Genomic DNA, 18,545 nt, shown 5'->3' with positions numbered 1-18,545 from the left:
ATAACACTGGTGGGTACTGATATGCAGTATTTGCAAATCATTTAAAACATAAGGAAGGCAATGAGACGGGGTGTGAAATATTTAAACTTTAACAGGTTTCCTTGTGTAGGTCAAAAAAAAAAAGCTACCAACCACCTGTTTTCTGTGAATCTGTGAAGTCAGCTGATGGCACTTGAGTTGAGAAGTTGCAAGGGTGAAAGTTCTTACTGGCTTCAAAAGACCTTGATCAACCTGGTAGTTCCTTTGATCTATGTGCCCTGCCTGGAGCTTCTCCCTTCCCACCTGCAGTAGTTCTGCAACATCACATAAACATCCTTTCTAGCAATGACTCACATTTCTGAGATGCAAATGCTTGTGTGCCAAGCTGTGTATGAAGTAATGCTGTTATCATTATATTTCTGCAAAGGACTGAAGAAAGAGCAAAGCAAGCTTAGTCTTAGAATCATCATAGAATGGCTTAGGTTGGAAGGGACCTTAAAGATCATCCACTTCCAACCCCCTACCAGAGGCTGTTTGCCAACCACAAGCTGTCCCATAACCAATCCAACACTGCACCAAATGCCTCCTGAGACACTACCCACTTCTCCAGGCAGGCTGTGCCAGCACCACGCTCCCTCTGAATGAAGAATTTCCATCCAATATCTAACTTAAATCTTCCCATTTCCCCTCGTTTCACATCTGCACCTGCCCACAAAAAAAAGCCAGTCTTCCTCCTGCTTGTAAGCTCCTGTTTTGCACCTTTCAACTGTGTGCTGAAAAGCACCGTTTAGCTTTTGTCCTATTTTTACAGTTTATGTAACCTGGTACCACTAATCTAATGTCATGGACTTTAATGTATGAAAGTAAACATTTACCAGCCACTACCTCTCCATAACCCATGGACATTGTATCTTAACACTGACAAGTGTTTAACAATCAGTAGAAACACCTTTCTTTTTTTAAGCAGTGGAGCAGTTCATAGGAAAGACAAACTAATCTGTATTTACAATAGACTTCAATGATGACCTTCCTGTTCTTGTCATCTGCTCTTCTCCATCTTTAAACTACACACAAAACATAAGACTTAATGACCCTTAAAGGGCTTCTTGCAAACTTGTAATGCAACTTTCTTCTCGAAAATGTTATATGCAGATCTGTCCTTAAAGATATATTTCACTAACTAAAAATGTGGTTATTCGGGGAGGGGAAATGTGCTTTAAGAAGAAACAGCCACGTGTTTTATTCTAACTAAGCACATGGATTAATTTAGTAACGCAGCAGTTAAGATCTCATCCCAAAGTTTTAGAAAGTAAAACGATAGCAGAATTAATTTATTGAACTTTTAATAGGCTTCATTTACACTTTCTCTATTGTTCAGTCATCACAAGGACTTGATCACTGTTTTGTTGTCCGGTGCCTTTCAAACAGTGAAACAGAGTGCTTTATAACCCCATTTATCTGAGCTTAACGAGTAACCTCCATCTTGCTACCAGAGCAAAGTAACGAGGGTCAGTCCTCCAAAGATTAACTAGTTGCAAGCAAGACTGGACATTGAATTTCCTTACATAGCAGCCAGCTCAGAAATAGATAAGTCAATGTGACCTATTAGAGCAACGTTTCCATAGGTCTGACATAAAATACTTAAATGTGACTCCACCATTGCAGTTAGAAAGGAACATGAATTGTGAACAGCTTCCCATTACTCTGCCAGTCACAAAGAGGCACATTGAAACCTACCTGGATATTCTTAAACATTGCCAGAAGAAGAAAGAAAAAAAACAAAACAAAACAGGAGCTATCAATGACATGAAGCCCAATGCGCCTTCTCAAGAAAGCTTTCTTTATTCAAGGCCAGCAAGTTTGTTTCTGAAAGAAATTGTCTCTGCAGAGAGCTATGTGGTGTCTTCATTCTGCTGGCTGGCCTTCAGCTAGATAATGTATCAGAATAAATAGTTCTGCGATTATCAGAGCAGCAAATACAGAAGCTGAAGGTCAAGGCAGTACAAAGTAATCAGAAAATAGAGCAGCCAAGTTCTGAAATCTACAAGGCAAACAACTTGTTGCATATGGAGTTGAGTACACAATATAAATGCCATGTCACATCATTAAAGAAAAGTTGGTTCTTATTTACATGCCTAGGTTTACAGTACTCGTACATTCAATACCTTTGCCTGGTGGCTAATTCACCTTGATACTGTGAGATCTTGTCTCAAAGCAGGTGGTCAGTCAGACCCTGGGTATATTGGGTTTGTTATCTTTTTTTCCAGTAAGGAGCCGTAGCACACTACATAGTGCAAGCAGTAAAGATACATAAAACAAATTGATAAGATTGGTAAGATACAACTTACCTCTTATGTTGTATTTATCCATTCGTGCCCAAGGAGAACCTGCTTTTTACACTGAGTACCTTTAAGAGGCTCACTGTTCTCAGCCACTCTCACAGGCTTCCACAGCTGGGCCCACTAATTTTCCAATTCATCTGTAATTGGTGCTTCTTGAAACAAGCTGTGTGTAAGTCATGCCCACCACAAGAGACATTCCTAGTCATCTGAGTGCTTGAGGCTATTGGGGAAAGTTGGGATACTTTTGATTAGGCTTTATTTTCAAGCCTTGGGCTGACCACAGACAGTATCAACGCTATCTAATAATAAATGGTTGTTTTGCTGGACATACAGCTATGTATTTTGCTGCCTGTTCACAGGCTGTAGTGATTGAGAAGTAAGGTCAGCTGAGAATAATTTGCTATAAAGGAATTTGATTTCAGAAAATATTCTGACAGGGCTGGAATGAGTTAGTACCCTACTGGGACAGCCCTCAGCCAGACACATCCCTCATAGAGAGGTGAGGGTAGAAGCCTCTTAGCATTAGTCTTAAGAGAAATCCCAAATCATGAAGACTTCATTAAATTTTCTGTTATAAGGACTTTCAAACCAAAGGAGGTTTGGAGCTGACACCCTAAAGATCTAAGCATGGGTCACAGGTTACTGAGGCCATACATGCTGTGGGATAGAATCAGACTCTGTGCTGGATCTTTCAACCCCCCCAGTGCTCTGTACCTGTCTGGTATCTTAAAGCTGCTCTTGGATCACATGTGAGAGATTAACACTCACAAGAGACAAACATTCTGAGAGCTGTTTGATAGCACAGCTGAAACTGCTGAAGGCTTTAGGTTTCAGAAGGACAGCTCTGGAATTTCTTACTAGCTTCTCTCTGAAAGAAATCACCTTTATTCCTTCCTAGTAGCACCTGACATTTCTGAACTCGTCCTTCTAGTACAAGATTAATTCTTCCCTGTTCAAAGTAGCTGCCAAGTTGTGTGTACTGCAAAAAATCACTGTATGTGTAGCCAAGTCTATGCTATGAGCTTGTAAAAGGGGGCCAGAAGGTTATCAGCCCTAAAAGAAGTCCTTTAAAAAGCAGCTTTCCTTTTTCCCTCCAAAAACAAGAAAGCAGATTCAGTAGCAGATCAGTAGATTCGTTCTGTTCCAGGTGTCACCATACAGGGAGAAACATGGAAACAAAACCATCTGTTTTACTCCTGAAGCAGGATCGACAATCAAAGCAGACTAAGTCTGCCACTCATTAAAAGAACAACTGGAAAAGAAAGAGATTCGTATTTCAGCTTCCACTGAAGGGGTGTAATTGTAGAGTACCTGGGCAGAATTACATCCTGCCTGCTCAGGCTGGAAACACAGATATGGAGAGTGCTCGGTGGATACCTTACAGCATTGCATATAAAGAGAACGTGTGGTGTAGTGTTATATTGTACGCAAAACCATTGATTTCTGCCTCAGTAGTTAAGACTTTTTTCTGTGCTGGTAGAAAATAGAATTAAATCTTTACCAAAATCTCAGCCTAGACCGGCAGCTTTTTGAAACATAAATATCAAATATTTGAGTGGCCTAAGCAGTGGCTACAGTACATTAACAAGATAAAAGGGAGGTTGTGCACAAGTGCAAGCCTCCCTGATGAGTATGTAGTCCTATGAGAGGGAAATGAGGCTGTTGGTCAATGCTGTGCTGAAATGCCTCTGCTTCAAGTGCTGCCCATCAGTGGAGAGCTCAGTGTGTGTGTTGGGCTCCAAAACCAAACTGAACAAAATACGTTTTTTGTTCGAGCTGCATCAGCTATTTTTTGTTTATAAAATTATCTGTAAACCTCAGCACAGCTTCATATGTGACAAACACCACCATGTTCACAGGAAAGGCACGGATGCAGTTCAAACCCAGGCCTTTGAACAGCACTTTGAGCCCTTCCTTTCTGACACTTTCTCTTGCACAGTGGATGAGGCCTTTGTACTTGTGCTGTCCTGACTCATCCACCTGCATCCGTGACTTGAGGACATCCAAGGGGGTAGCCAGGCCCCAGGCCAGAACTCCAGCAGAGCCCCCAGAAAGCAGCACAACCAGGAAACCTGCAGAGAGAGAGAGAGAGAGAGAGAGAGCAGCGAGATCAGCTTCACACGTGCCAACAGCTCAAACTGATTCTCCCCAAGCTCTTATTTAACTCTTTTCAAATCTCATACTGCAGTTGTAGGGACAGGAGGGAAGAAGGAGCTGTGGGGCCACCTCAGCACCAAACCAGTAGCAACGTAGCCCAACAGCACTCACCCACTTCAGATAGGTCTACTCATTTTTACAACTCTCAGAATGATGCTTTTTGGTAAATTCACTTATTTGGGCTTTTCTCTAAGTGGATATCTGCTTTTAGGATATCCTCTGCAACTGAGGAGGTTTTCTCTTTCTGTTCTGCACCTGAATTTTATTTTCAAGCTCCAGACTGACCTGAGCACTGCTTCACAATGGCTCACGGGAGGTTTGCCCATGTTTCATCTCCACTTACACATCCCATTTCTGCATTGAGGGGATGTTGTACCCATGTTCTAAGTACCTGAGGGTGTTGTGAACAGTCTTCTGCAGGGAGAGAAGTTGCTGAGGGACAAGGTCAGACTCTCAAAGTTCAGCTCTTGTTGATGCAGCAACCTGAGAGCATGACTTCCCAAAGTAAGTCCTTTTTGTATGTGATGTCAAATGCCTTCCAGTACCTACCTGGTTTGTTCTTCTCAGCTGGTGTGAGCCAGTCACAGAGAGAAGTGTATGTCAGGAAATATATTGCAGAAGAGGAGCAGTCCCTGCACAGCAATGCAGAGCAGCCTTTGTAGAGACCCCCAAAGCCTTCCTCCTTGGCAATCACCTTCAGACAGTGCAGAGACCCTCGGTACTTTGGCTTGGAAAAGGGCTGGGAGGATGTGACAGAGGGATGGGGGTTCCTCTGGGTCTGCATTCGAACTTTAGCTACTTCACTGGGTGTCATAAGCACAACCTGAAAAATTAGAGGATGAAGCTTAAAATCTTCACATCTCAACTGCGTGTTGGAGCCCACTCCTGCCTGACCCCTCAAATTACATCTCCTACTTTTCAGTAGGAGAATGAAGCAAGCAAGCTGCATCTTGCTTCACTCCATCCATGCTAACTTGACCCAGGAAAGCAGGCGCTACACTGTGCAGGTTGCATGGTGAGGCAGAGACCCACAAAGGATGTTAGCTAGCTAGGAAACCAGATGGGCACAGCAAGGGGATGTGCTCGGCTCTCTGATGTAGTATACATCAGGGCTCTTTTGTACATCTGCACTTGGAACTAGGGCCATAACTATCAGAAAACAGCCTGTGCTAAGCAGAGTCACCACTTACTGGGAAACACCCACTGACCTGGCCATCTGGACTGCCTGTAAGAGGATTGCCTCCATCTGCCTGTGACTGCATGTGTTTCTGACACGGGGCACTGGGGCTGGAGTGTCTGCAGATGCTCACAGACACCACAAGCATCCATCATCCCATCATCTATGGGAAACAGCCCCTGAGCACCCCACACCACATCACCATCAGTCACAGGCATTGATTCCTCCAGGTGCCAGCTGCTCCAGCCTTTGGGAGTCGCAGGAAAGGAGATGACTTTCTGCTCTCTTCGAAACCTTTTATGCAGGAATGAAATACACACAGGCAGCCCTCAGTGACCAGTAGGGTCTTTCTGGCCTCTGTCCCTACCGAATCACCAGCCTGCGCTTTGCACACCAGCTTACGTCTTTCTTACATAAACCTACAATTAAAACCACTTGGAAATTTTGCTTCCCAGGCTGTTTTTCTTCCTTTTAGTTTTGCTTTCTTTTGCCAAGGCCTTAGGGCAGGATGTCACAAGAAAATAAGCCTTCCTCCCGCTGAGCACTCAACAGAAAACAACAGTTGCTTTCCCAGCCCCGCGTGCCCCAACAAGACCTCCTGTTGTGCTTTCCCACTTTGCTGCCTACCCGCACAGCACCAGCAGCACCTCCAGCCAGAGAAACATCCAACCCAGATGGCTTGGCATCGGCTGTGCCATAGCGCAGCTTGCAGATGTTACAAAGGAAGTTTCTGTATGTGCCGAATGAAACAGAAGAGATCAGCGACACTGTGAAGACTGATGCTGACACGCCTTTGTAAAATCCCAAAACCTGATTGAAAACAGAGAAAATAAAAGGCTTTTTAGAGGGAGTGATGTGGGAAAGTATATGTTCAAAACCACTGCCCACATACGGCTGAACCTAAACTTATTGCCATCCTATAGATCACTGGCTAAGTTAAATCCCGTTCTAATTATTGTTCCAGGTAATGCTTGTATGCAACTGCAACTTGTCCTCCCCACACTGACCTCAGCAGCACTGCCCCTTTGAAACACAAAGCCATGCCAGTGGCTCTGATGAGAGGTACCTACTCTTTCCGTCCTGTATGTTTCTTGAATGCAGTGCCAAATGCCATTGTAATGCCCCTCAGTCTGAATCCTCACCTAAAAATACAGGAGTAACTTAGAAATGCAGACATCACACTTAAAAACCATCAACGAATGTTGCAGCAGCAAAGTAGCTCATCAGCCATAATGAAGCATCCCCCAAAAGGGGATTATCATTATCTTTAAGAGAAGAACACAAAATGAAATACATTGATGTGGCAAAGCTGAAAGCTTTCGGTCACTGGATTAGTTTTCTAACACCACATGGTCCATTTGTGTTCAGATTGTGGTCAAGAAGCAAAGCCCCAACAGGTACCTTCACTGTGTCCAGCGGATACCCCACTGCTGTGCTTAGGCCACCTGAAACAGAAAGGATTTGGAGACAGTTACCAACACACATCACAGCAGGTTGTTCTGCAGGAGATCATGAGGGGAACTGCAAAAAAAACACAGCTGCTGAACCTGTCTGCTCTTGGTGACATATCAATCTCCAACCCCTGTATCTGAGCCAACACTGATAGAGAAAAACTCTTGGATTCCTCTGACAACACAGCACATCAAGAGGAGGAATGTGAGCATTGCAGGGAATCGATAAAAGCAATTACACTTGGGTTTGAGGCAGGGCTGGAAAAACATAGAGCCTTGGGAAGGTACATGCACCAGCCCTGGGATCAGCACAGCCCTGCTGTAAAGGGCCAGGTGTAATGCACAGAACTGGGCTGTCTCCCCCTCTCAGCTCAGACAAGAGCATCTTCCCTGTGAATCAGACACTTTGTACATTGCAAAAGCAGAGCAAGGATCAAAGGTCTGGAGGCTGGGGAGGAGAGAGCCTTGTGCAAGGGCCAGCATGGAGCAGGGCAAGATGAAGGCACAGAGGGGGATTAGCACAAAGCTGTGTGCCCAGCAGCATGCCTGCACGCAGCAGTGTTTCCAGCATGCTGGGGGAATTTGTCAGCCCTACATCAGCACCCAGATCATCTCAACGCCTTAAAATAGACACCGGGATTGAAAACACATTAATCCTGTCAGACAACGTTACAGCCTTGGTGGTGGATACAGAGAGTGAAAGTGCATCAACACGGACAGATAAACAAGGTGTTCAGCCTCTATCCCTACATCACTGCCACAGGAGAGAGTAGGGAGGTGAGCAGCTAAATTCCTCCTGGTACAGCAATGCCCCACGGCTGGAGATCAAGCCAGGTGCAGTGTAATCGCACCTCTAAGAGTCATTTACACCACACCCATGGAAGTGCTGTTTGTGCCCTTTAGGGCAGGCACAGACAGCACCCAGGTGGTGGTGTACAGCTGGAAATGGCCACTCACTGACTGCTGCTTAAAAACATACTAGTTGCTGCAGGCATTTCACAGGATGCATTCACCTGTGACTGTACAGCTGCTTGGAAGCTCTGAAAAGCTTTGCTACATATAGGGAAAAAGCAGCAGCTGCTGGTGGTGGGAGTCTCCAGGAGGCGATCCTGAAGTGCACAGCTCAGATGAACATAATCAACCATTCCCAGCCTGCAGGAGAAATGACGGTTGTTCTGCAAAAAATCTGTCTGCTCCCAGAAAAATGTAAGAATAAAGACTAAAAAATGGGCCAAGAAGTGACTTTCTGTATTTCTAATCCAAAACAAGAATAGGTTGGAAGAAAGATGGGGAGCGTGTAGTCAGCATGACCCAGCAGGAAGAGTGATACAGCCACCCTATGCAGGAGTGACAACACACCAGGTCACCTCGGGCCACCTGTCCTGTACCCATTTCCCAGTTGGCAGCAGGAAGCAGCCACAGGCTGCCCCATGCCAATTTCCCATTGCATCTCATTCTGAAGGGCTTCTGATGTCCTTGGCTCCAGTACCAACCAAGTGCCTTCACTTAGGAGGGAGAGCAAATGTAAATGATTCACCATGGTGGTGATGTGAGCCCTCAATATTCCTAAGCAACCATAGGGTACCTAATAAGCAGAAGCGCTCTGGGCAGTCAGGGTTTTAGTGCTGAGGAGCTCAGCCAAGTCTGCCAAAGGCTGAAGAAGAAGGGCTCTGTACAGTGCCACATGATATTAATAGCTTCAGATAAAGATAGACTGACCCACGCACACTGTCTGCATGGCAAAACCGAACAAGGCCAGATATGTACAGCATGCATACAGGGAAAGGGGTCCTATAGGGTTCCTGCTGTGTCACACTGCACTGGCTGTGGGGAAATGAGACGATTAAATCAGAGGAATGCTCTTCATAGGGTTGCAGGGAGCCATTTGTCACACCTGTTGTTGAGAGGTTCTCAGGGGCTGTGCAGAGACTGCTGGAACACCTGACATGAACACACCCCAAAACTAAATCTCTAACCCTGTCACAATCAGGCCACATTGGCCAAGAAATTAAAATAAGCAGAGGTGCTGGCAGGAGGATCACAGCAATGGCATTGGCACAGAGGAAATGGCAGCCCTGTGGAGCTCACCTGCCTGCAACAGGCCCAGCTGTGACACTCAGGGAGCAAGAGGGAGCCTGGACTATAAGTTGGATCTATTGAGAACAACTTCCAAAGGTTTTTACTCTAACAAGAGCTGGGAACATAAGAGCTGCCCCATGCCCCAGACAAGCTGAACTCCTTGCTGTAATGCTATACCCCAGCTATGACTGGCAGAGCTGCTTTAGCTGTACAGCCAAGGAGACAGCACGTTCCCTCTACGTTCCCTAGATGGGTTATTTTGTCTACCCCTGGGCTGCATGAGACCAATATGTAACCTTGCAAATGGGATGCAGGAAGACTGGATGTGGCCCACGCCTGGCTGCTCTGCCACCATTACAGGGCAGTGCCAACTGACTCAGCTGCCCTTTCCCAAATCTCTGCACCCAGGACAAGATCTAAGTCACCCACAAGTCATCAGCAGCCCGGAGTATTAATATGCACCATAAGCTGCTGTAGCAGCACGGCTAGGAAACACACACAGGATCATAGGGAAATCCACGCTAGAAGGAACCACAGGAGATTCCTGGTCCAACCTCCTGCTGAAAGCTAAGTCAGTTTTATGGGTCAGGAAAGACATCCTGAAGAGCTGCTCTTCAGTGGTTATCAAAAGGTCCTGCACCTGTGTCAGCACAATCTCAAGTATAAATGCAAGCAGCTCAGAGGACCTGGGGATGTCAATTGATGAGAAACCTGATGTAAGATAGCAGTGAGCATTTGTAGCCCAGAAAGCCAACCATACCATGAGTTGTACCAACAGAGCAAGGGTGAGATGATTGTCCCCTTCTACTCTGCCCTTGCAAGTCTCCATTGGGTGTACTGCATCCAGGCCTAGGGCCCCTAGCACAAGAAAGATGTGGAGCTGTTGGAGCAGGTCCAGAAGAGGACATGAAGATGATCAGAGAGGGCTGGAGCACCTTTCCTGTGAAGAAAGGCTGATGTAGTTGGGCTTACCTAGTTTGGAGGAGACTCCAAGGAGGTCACGTTGCAGCCTTACGGTACACTTAAAGGGAGCTTATAAACAGGAGGGAAGTCAACTTTTTACTCAGGTAGATAGTTGGATGGGGCCCTGGGCAGCCTGAGTTGCTGGGTGGCAGCCACCCCATGGCAGGACACTGGAACTGGATGGGCTTTGAAGTGCCTTCCAACCCAAGTTGTTCTGTGGTTTTATTATGATCTGTCTCACCTCCTGAGTTGTTTGATGCTGGTTCTGTAGCCTCCTTGGGAGAACAAAAGATGGCTTCAGCTCTAACAGGGACAAGCCATAAGGCACATTCAGCACTAACAACATCCCAGTTCTCACAGGAAAGCTGTCCCAGCCCTGGAAGCTGTACCATGTAAGGGGACAAAAGTTGGCACATGAGCAATGCAGGAAGGCTATTTGGAAACTGAGTTTGAAACTCTAAATTCCTTTGCAAAATAAGTTTATCCTTAAGTGGCCGGCTCCTCTACAACTGTGCCAACAAAAGTAAAGGTCCCAAAGGGAACACGGACAGCGTTGACTCCCTGAGCTGAGCCCAGCCACTAACAGCACCTATTAGAGGATGTTTGATTCATTCTTCTGGGATGGACATTCCTCTATCAGCGCCAGCACAAGGCTAACAACACCACTGCATGTCCTGAGGTCAGCATAGAAAGAGAAGGATGAGCTGGAGCGCTGCTGGGACTCAAATCTGGCCCTGCTTGTGACAGTTCAGTGATGAGCAAATGAGTCATGGCCCCTCCCAGGAAACGCACATAGCTGCCAGCATCACGCTGCCCAAATTCAGCAGATCCAACATAAAGGTCTGGGCTGTGCCTTCCACCCACCCGGCAGGATTACCCGGCCTGTCACCACCCCAAGCCTCTTGGTATTCAACACTGCTACATCTGACAGGCACATTTCAGACGAGAAATGAGACCAGTGCCTGTGCTTTGCTGTTTAAAACAAGGCTGGGTTTGAGCAGTACATGCTCTAAAAACATCTAAAATTAAATCATGCTTTTCTCCTCTTTTTTTTTTTAAGTATGCCTAACCTACTTTTTCCTCTCCACTCCTCAAAGCCTGCACAGAAATAACCCCACAGCCGTCAATACCTCTCAACCCACGATCAAGCACATGCCATTCACACAGCCCCTCCTCACTGCCACAGAGCCATGAGCTGTGTCCTCAGCCCCCCTGTGTCTTCAGTGCCCAGAGCCAGGACTCCATCAGCCATGCCGGGATTTGCTGCCCAGGCAGTACTCACTGCTTTATATCTCCAAAAGGCACATTGCATTTGATCTCTGATTTTCTCCTACTGAAATAAAAACAGAGATTACAGACCTCAGACAACCAAATTTCATCAGGGTGGTCTCTGCCCTGGTGATGTTGTCTGCATATTAAAGAAGACACTGTTACTCAGAAACCCCAGTGGGCAGACTCCCATTTGTAGCATCGCAACCTGCCAGCTAGCTTAGCAACAAGGAAACACAGCTACCTGCTTCCAACAAAAAGCACCGCTTTATTTCTTTACCTCCAATGGCCCCCGCAATGAAATCCATCCGGACTGAGTCTGCTGCCTCAATGACCCCAACAGGCGTTAAGGAGGTGGAAGAAGGAAGGATGCCGGCTCCGCTTTACTAGAGCCCCGTGGGTCCTTCAGAGCCGGCGTGATCTGCAATATGAATCACCTTCCTGTCTTCTCCTGCCTCAAGGGATTGTGAACCTCGTGGATACTTGATGAATTTGTACACTGGAGGCAGTAACAGGGAGGCTCCTGGAGCTGGTCCAAGAACACGGTGAATAAGTAATCCCCCGGAGCCCTGCAACGCTGCGCCGGAGCCCTTCTGCCTGGAAAATCAAAGGGGTGGTGCTTGCGGGGTAAGGCTGCCTGCAAAAGGGCCATTTCCCGCGGCTCTCATTAACCCCAGCATTCAGCCTTGCACTTGCTCTGCACCGCAGCAAAGTGGCTGTGTTTGCAATGCGTGCCCCATCCGTGCCTGCCCTCCCTCCGGACAGGGCAGATTCCTTCCTCACCAAGAAATCCCTCCCCGAGGCATTTCCCTCGGCTTTTCTATGCACACAGTAGATCCTGAAGCCCTACCCACATCCCCTTAAATAATTACCTGCTTGTCGTATATGCATGCATCCAGAAACAAACGCAAGCACGTGGGAAGCCTCCCTTTCAGATCACAGGGCAGTTTTCTCATCCCCCGCAGGAGCTCTGCTGCTTCAGCCTCCCGACCTATTTCCAGAGCCAGCTCATCAGGATGGAGCTATGTATCACTGCTGCCCTCACTCTGATGCTTTGATCGGCAGGGAAGAGGAATTTTGCTAGGGGACTGATCCAGAACCATTCTTTATTATTATTATTAGAAGATGGTGATCTGAGGAAGGAAAAAAAAAGACTTGCTGGTCGAGGGGAACCAGCCATGACAATGTCACATTGCCTATTGCTATTTTTGCGCAAGAGCCCAGTGCTGGAGGTTATGTTGTGCCCCCAGATGAACCTGGAAACCAAAGTCCCGATGCAGTGAAGGGCTTGCCAAGCCATGATCTGAATTGTATTTCTCCTGATGAGGTTTCCCCAGGTCAGAGCCAAGGCAAAGAGAAAAGAGAATTTCACAGCTGCTGCCCGCTGGGTCGACTCTCAAAGGAACTGAGGACTTTTGCCCATGGTGCTAAGTCTCCTGAACATTTCATAAGGCTCTTTTCTCCCTGAAGTGCATATTTTGGATGTTTCAGTGCCATATAACACAGGTTGCTGCGATTGGATTTTCTGAAAAACAAAAATCAAAGCATTTCTATCCATTTGTATTCTGTGATTTCTCACTCATCCTTCCCGAAACACATTCTGTGTTGGAGAGAATGGTTTATTCTACAGTGTAACGATATGCAAGGACAGCAGATACTTAAAAACAGGAGTAAAATATTATCCAGTGAGAGGGCAATGTAACTAACTGCTGACACACAGCAGTTTACCCAGCAGCTTCTTCCACTTGGTGACCATACAGGAGATGTTATGGTTCACCAGCAGCCTGTACATGCCAAGTGGGGGAAATGGTGCTGTATCCAGTTCTCATACCAGAGAATTATGTCCCTGTGGGCCCTCTCCAGCTGTGGGTGTGGGATCTGGCACCTCGGTGACATATGGGAACAAGGACATGGTCCCTAGCAATGGGCAGCCTTGTAGCAGAGATAAGCTCAGGCTCACCACAGACCTTGGGAACCCTGCTGAGATGAGGGTGTTTAGTTTTGCTTTTCTGGGAGCTGCTCCCAAGACAAGTGAAGGAACTCATGGTGTTCCCACTGTGAAAGCATCACCATGTGTCCCACTCATCACATGTTCAGGGACTTTGATGGAAGGTGAGGACAGGGCCTTCTGCAAGCACAGCCCATGTAAGGCTGCAAGCCAGCAAGCACAGACAAAGGTGTCATTAGAAGTGAAGGAAATCTGAGACATGAAACCTGTCTTATTGCTTTTGATGCCACCCTCAGTTCTCACAGAGATCTTCAAGTTTCTCTTCCAGCAGATCAGTTGGGAGCCATTCCCACCACCCTTTCATGCAGGGAGCACAACGTCCAAGGATTGATGTAGTTCACTGCTAATCCAGCCTGCAGTGAGACACCACAGCCCACATCTGTGCAAAGCACAGAAGTCTCTGAGTCTCAAGCCCAGTGGCCTTCTCCAAGCATGCCCTAAGACATCTGACACATGAAACATATGCTTAAGAGCCTCTACAAGGACAGGACTCTGCTAGAAATAACTCAAAAGTCTTTCCTCTTGAATCAATCTGTTTAAGAGTGATTTGTTCAATTTCAAAATGGATTTGGAAAAAGAAGAGCATGGAAGACACTGTTAGATGAAGACTGGACTGAAAACGTAAAGCAATCTGCAGGAAATTATGAAACCAAGTGATAGAAAAGAGCGGAATAGTTTAGTTTTGAAAAGCATGTGCTGGAAGAAATGCTCCATTTGCTTCACAGGAGAACTGTCTTCCCATTTCAGTAAGGGAAGTGACCGCAAGGCAACAGGGCAATACAGATACACAGCAAAATAGAGGTACCGAAGGAGCCTATAGGAGCACAAACAATGTTAAGTAGCATCTCTTGAAGGAGACACAAAAGGAAAAGCATTCCTTTATCCCTCCCCCTCCACAGGATTCTCTCAGGACATCACCATCTCCATCCACCCTGCAAAGTGACAGAGCAGCCAGTCCTTTCACCTCTGCAACCACCTGCAACCTCACCCAGCCAGACTGGCTGAGAAAATGTTCCTGCCTTCCTGCATGCCATAACACGCTGCATTTTTCACTCCTCTTAGTCTGTGTTATCAAAAAATTAATTCCCTTCCCATTTATTTCAGAAAATCCTCGTCTGGGGAGGCTGTTCAAACAGCACCATCCCACCAATGTCACCGGGCTGCTTGCAAATTGCAGAAGGGAAACAGTGACAGCAGCAACACTGAGCTGGCAAAGCCTGAGCTGCAACTTGCATATCAGTGGATGAGAGAGGGGTGGGACCTTCTGGCTCTGTCTGCATTACAGTTCTCAAATCAAGTTATCTCACTGGGCTTTGTCTCACGCACTAACAGAAGAACAATAACACCAGGGACTCAAACATTAACTGCAGGAACTTTACAGCTCAACAAACAAAACCCATAAGGAAACCATTCTGGCAGCTGCATTACTTCTCAGCAGGTATAAATGATCAGTGATTTCAGCTGTGGAAAGTTGAAATAAGGTTGTAATGTTTCTTACCTGCTCCCAAAGGAAGGGAAGATGATGACTGCAGTAGTTCAAGAAACAATGCTGTTTTTTTGTATGGCTGTAGGTAAGTCACTCAATCGTTCTATACCTGATCTCATCAACACAATAGGTCGCTGTATGTCCACTGCCATGGAGCTAATGAAGGGGTTTCAGGCACCTGTCAGACACCCAAGGGTTTCCCATGAAAAAGTGGAAATAACATCAGCACCATCCTACACAAACACCCATGTGACACCCATCCTAATAGCACACTGAGCTTCTTTCCAATCTATTCCACATTTTCAGCACTTAAGGATAGAAGACACAGACAGTAACCTGGCAGGCCTGGGGATACAGACTCCCTCCGCTGTAGTGAGACATTCCCCAACCCTCCCCCCTCTTCTTCACCTGGCAATAGTTTATTCATTATTTGCCATGACCATATTAAGGCAAAATCCTCAGCCCCCTCACAAGCAGCTGGTGTTGTTCAGGTGTTTGGCTGTAAGACACAAATCTGGTAGGAAGAACGATAAGCACCAAAAAGCATTGATGATGTTGGGGCAGCATCAGTGCTTTCTCTAATGTCTTTGGATCTGTGTCTTTTCCCAGTACATGCACTCCTACAGTGACCTCAGATCTCTGCTCTAAACCTGTAAAAAACAAAAGCCAATGAGATGTTGTGTTGTTTTCTTGTTACTGGAACTGCATGATATGATGTGATTTAACAACCTCAGAACTTCCTGGAAATGTGGAAGAAAGCCCAGTTCTAGAGCTATAAACTATTATTACGTAGGAGTTTAGCTGCTAAAGTCACATGGGAAAGATTGTTATAAAGATACTTAACTGCCAAAACTGGCACCAATGTGTTCAGGATGAAAAAAAAAAGAATGTTTTTTAAATAACAGCATTCTTATGGGCTTATGTTAAGAGGGGATATATAAAAAAGAAAGTAAGAAGATTTTTATCTTGCAGAAGAAGTAAAAAATAATTAATGCATTCGGGCCAAACCTCTGAATATCACACAAGCTCACGGCCTTGCTTATCACTCTTCATTTCTGTTTTCCCTGGCTCCAGCTCAGGAGCTGTATGAGCGCCTATCTCTGAATGCCTGGGAAGTTTCCACAAAGACACCTTAGTCACGCTGCTCAGCCTGTTCTTTCGGTTTCTAAGAACATGGTGTCTTTTTGCATGACTAATGCAATAACAAACAGATTTCACATGGCAGCTGGGAGAATGGCAGGAAACTAACCTGTAAACAGGCCAAGATAGCTCTGTCCATACACCTTAGTGCTGTTGCCTTGCAATGTATTCCCCCTTCATTTTGGCTTTTTCTCTTCATGCACTACTGTTTGGTGCACACCATATGTTACATCTGCACAGACATGTAACTTAGCATGTTGCTGCTGCTGGAGACCTGGTCTCCCAGTTGTTGACTTTGCACGTGGATACAAAATGTGACAGAGGATTTCAAGTACACGATGTTGAAAGTGTATTTGTATAGCTGCTGGCAGGGAAAAACCATTTGCTCAGAGGAATGTTCCTGTAAGAACAAGCTGCTTAAAAACAGAGGCAGGAGACAAGCAGAAGAGGTTCTCCTGCCAGCTCTGCCCTTTCTACCTCAGAAATCAAGGACAAAACAGTTTCACCAGTTTCCTTACCCATGTAATGGACACAACTGCCTGCTTTCACTTCACTGAAACAACTTGAGGTTATATAGTTTATAAATCCAGACTGGTAAAATACTATAAAATGTCAACACCTGAGTTTTATCTTCCTTTTTTGGGTTTAGGCTTTGCTTTTGCACATTGCCACCAGTCACACCAGTATTTGCTGAGTGTCTGGCTAATATACATTGAGGGGGAGAGATGAGTACAGCTGCTTGGTGGACAGACAGCTGCTAGTTCAGGTAACTGGATGTGGTGCACACCCTCTTATCTCAGTGTACCTCAGTGCATCTCAGGGCACTTCTGGCATCTTAAACCCTGCTGCCAAACAGCTCAGCACACTGGGTCTGCTGCAGCCCCACGCTCCATATCACTGACTGCATGCAGATGCAAAGTGTCCCTTCTCCAGGAGAAGCTCAGATCAGGTGCTCCCACCAGGCCCAGCTCTCCTCTTGGAGGGGTCTCATGTTTTGGGATCATGACCAGGATGTTCTGGGGGATCATCAAGTCCCCACCCATCAGAGGGTCTGCCAGCAAAGCAGCTGCTTCAGCAGGACATGACTCCTGTCCAAATGGATCAGACACAGCCAATGCTTTTAAGTACCTGTCTTATCAAGGGATTTCATCAGGCTGGGAAGTTTCAACATTTGATATACAGTACCTTTGAAGCCTGTGGGACAATAACATCAGAGAATACCCTAAAGGCACCCAAGGTCATAAAAGTTAATGGATAGTAAAGACGTTTAGTTTGCAACAAATAATGCCAGAGCTGCTCTTTTCACAGACAGTATTTGGAGTATCTATTACATCCCACCACTGTACTGGTTTACTGTTGTTGCTTCAAATGGGCAGCCACTCCATGAAGCACTGGCTGATCTTCGAGACTACTTGTACAAGCTCTGGAAAATGGGAGACTCTCTTTGCAAGCAGTTTGCTAGTGCAGATGCAACATTCATACAGCTCTGAGTATCCATGATCTAAATGCCACCAGCTTCGCAGAATGAGCAGGGCACAGAGAGATGTTGCCCAGGAGTCTCTGAAGTGTGATCAAGGGAGATACGGCCACTTATTGATGCTAAAATCACAAGCAGGAAGATTTTGGAGCATCTGAGCCAACAATGTGCACTCTATCACACACTACTGACACCAAAACCTGTATATAAGTTTATCATAACTTTGCATTCCTGTGCCTTTCCTAGCTTCACTGATGCTTCTTTGTTCTCCTCCCAATTCTCTCCCTGCTTCTCCCCTCCCACTTCCCATTTCCAGGTGTCCTGGGTGCTCACCTTTTCTCAGGTCTCCTCTGGGTGCCATCAGGGGCAGAACAATGCTGGGTGATGTTTCTTAAGTGCGAACCAAGGGGAATGTCCTTTCCACCCTTGTCCTCTGGCATCAGTGGTAAAACCTCTTCCACCTGCACAGCAACAGGTCATACCTAAAAGACAAAGGGAACAGGGCTTTATAAAGACAGTTTGGATGTGGCAGTGCTGCTGGTGTGTGAGCTGGTAGGCCATCCCTTTAGTGAGCTCACATCTCATTGTCCAATGGGGATGCCAAAATCCTTCCTCACTCCAGCTCTCTGAGAATTGTGTTTGGGTCTGCCTCAGCAGAATGAAAAGAAAATCAGCCACAGCTGGGTCAGATCTATGGAGCCTGAAGGACACCAGAGCCCACAGCTGACCTATGAGTCATGCTGTGAGCCAGAGGCATCACACACCACTATGGAGGACACATGACCTGCCTCAGCTTTTAAGCTGTCTAGAAGAACAGTAGGAATGGAGAACCATTAAATCTGGATTTCTTTGAGTATCAGGTTAGCCCTCTCCTCTGAAACTGTATGTTTGCTGCATGCATAAGGCCCTGGATCAATAGGCAAAACATCTGGCCTAATAGCACCAAATTGTGAGAACACTATGACTTCTTTCCTTCCCTTTATCACAAAGTCACACACAAGAATAAGCAGCCTTATT

General features: G+C 46.1%; 1 protein-coding gene across 9 annotated transcripts; it reads right to left on the bottom strand.

The window, feature by feature from the left end:
- Positions 1-1,301: 1,301 nt before the first annotated feature.
- Positions 1,302-18,215, bottom strand: SLC25A47 (solute carrier family 25 member 47). Of its 9 annotated transcripts, none has more exons than XM_032444773.1 (11): positions 18,107-18,214; positions 17,862-18,010; positions 15,320-15,561; positions 14,924-15,089; positions 13,632-13,804; positions 12,290-12,942; positions 7,057-7,100; positions 6,726-6,797; positions 6,283-6,465; positions 5,028-5,301; positions 1,302-4,393 (listed from the first exon to the last, which is right to left on the bottom strand). In XM_032444773.1, exons 6-11 carry the CDS (start codon positions 12,306-12,308, stop codon positions 4,107-4,109), a joined length of 879 nt encoding a protein of 292 aa, XP_032300664.1. In that variant the 5' UTR covers positions 12,309-12,942; positions 13,632-13,804; positions 14,924-15,089; positions 15,320-15,561; positions 17,862-18,010; positions 18,107-18,214; the 3' UTR covers positions 1,302-4,106. The 9 variants fall into 9 exon arrangements, with proteins under 9 accessions (XP_032300664.1, XP_032300666.1, XP_015721101.1 ...); XM_032444775.1 differs by having other exon boundaries at positions 15,449-15,561; XM_015865615.2 differs by lacking the exon at positions 13,632-13,804.
- Positions 18,216-18,545: the final 330 nt, after the last annotated feature.

Source organism: Coturnix japonica, chromosome 5 (genome assembly GCF_001577835.2).
Source record: "Coturnix japonica isolate 7356 chromosome 5, Coturnix japonica 2.1, whole genome shotgun sequence".
Lineage (NCBI taxonomy): Eukaryota > Metazoa > Chordata > Aves > Galliformes > Phasianidae > Coturnix > Coturnix japonica.
This window is presented reverse-complemented; position numbering and strand designations above follow the sequence as displayed.

Excerpts from the sequence above, each read along its gene's own strand:
- SLC25A47 (XM_032444772.1), bottom strand. The coding sequence starts at position 17,889 with ATGGCACCCAGAGGAGACCTGAGAAAAG. Across the intron at positions 7,101-17,861 it reads CAGAGGAGACCTGAGAAAAG|GTGGCCTAAGCACAGCAGTG; the intron begins GTGAGCACCCAG and ends TTTCTGTTTCAG. Across the intron at positions 5,302-6,282 it reads GTGCTGCTGGTGCTGTGCGG|GTTGTGCTTATGACACCCAG; the intron begins GTAGGCAGCAAA and ends CTAATTTTTCAG.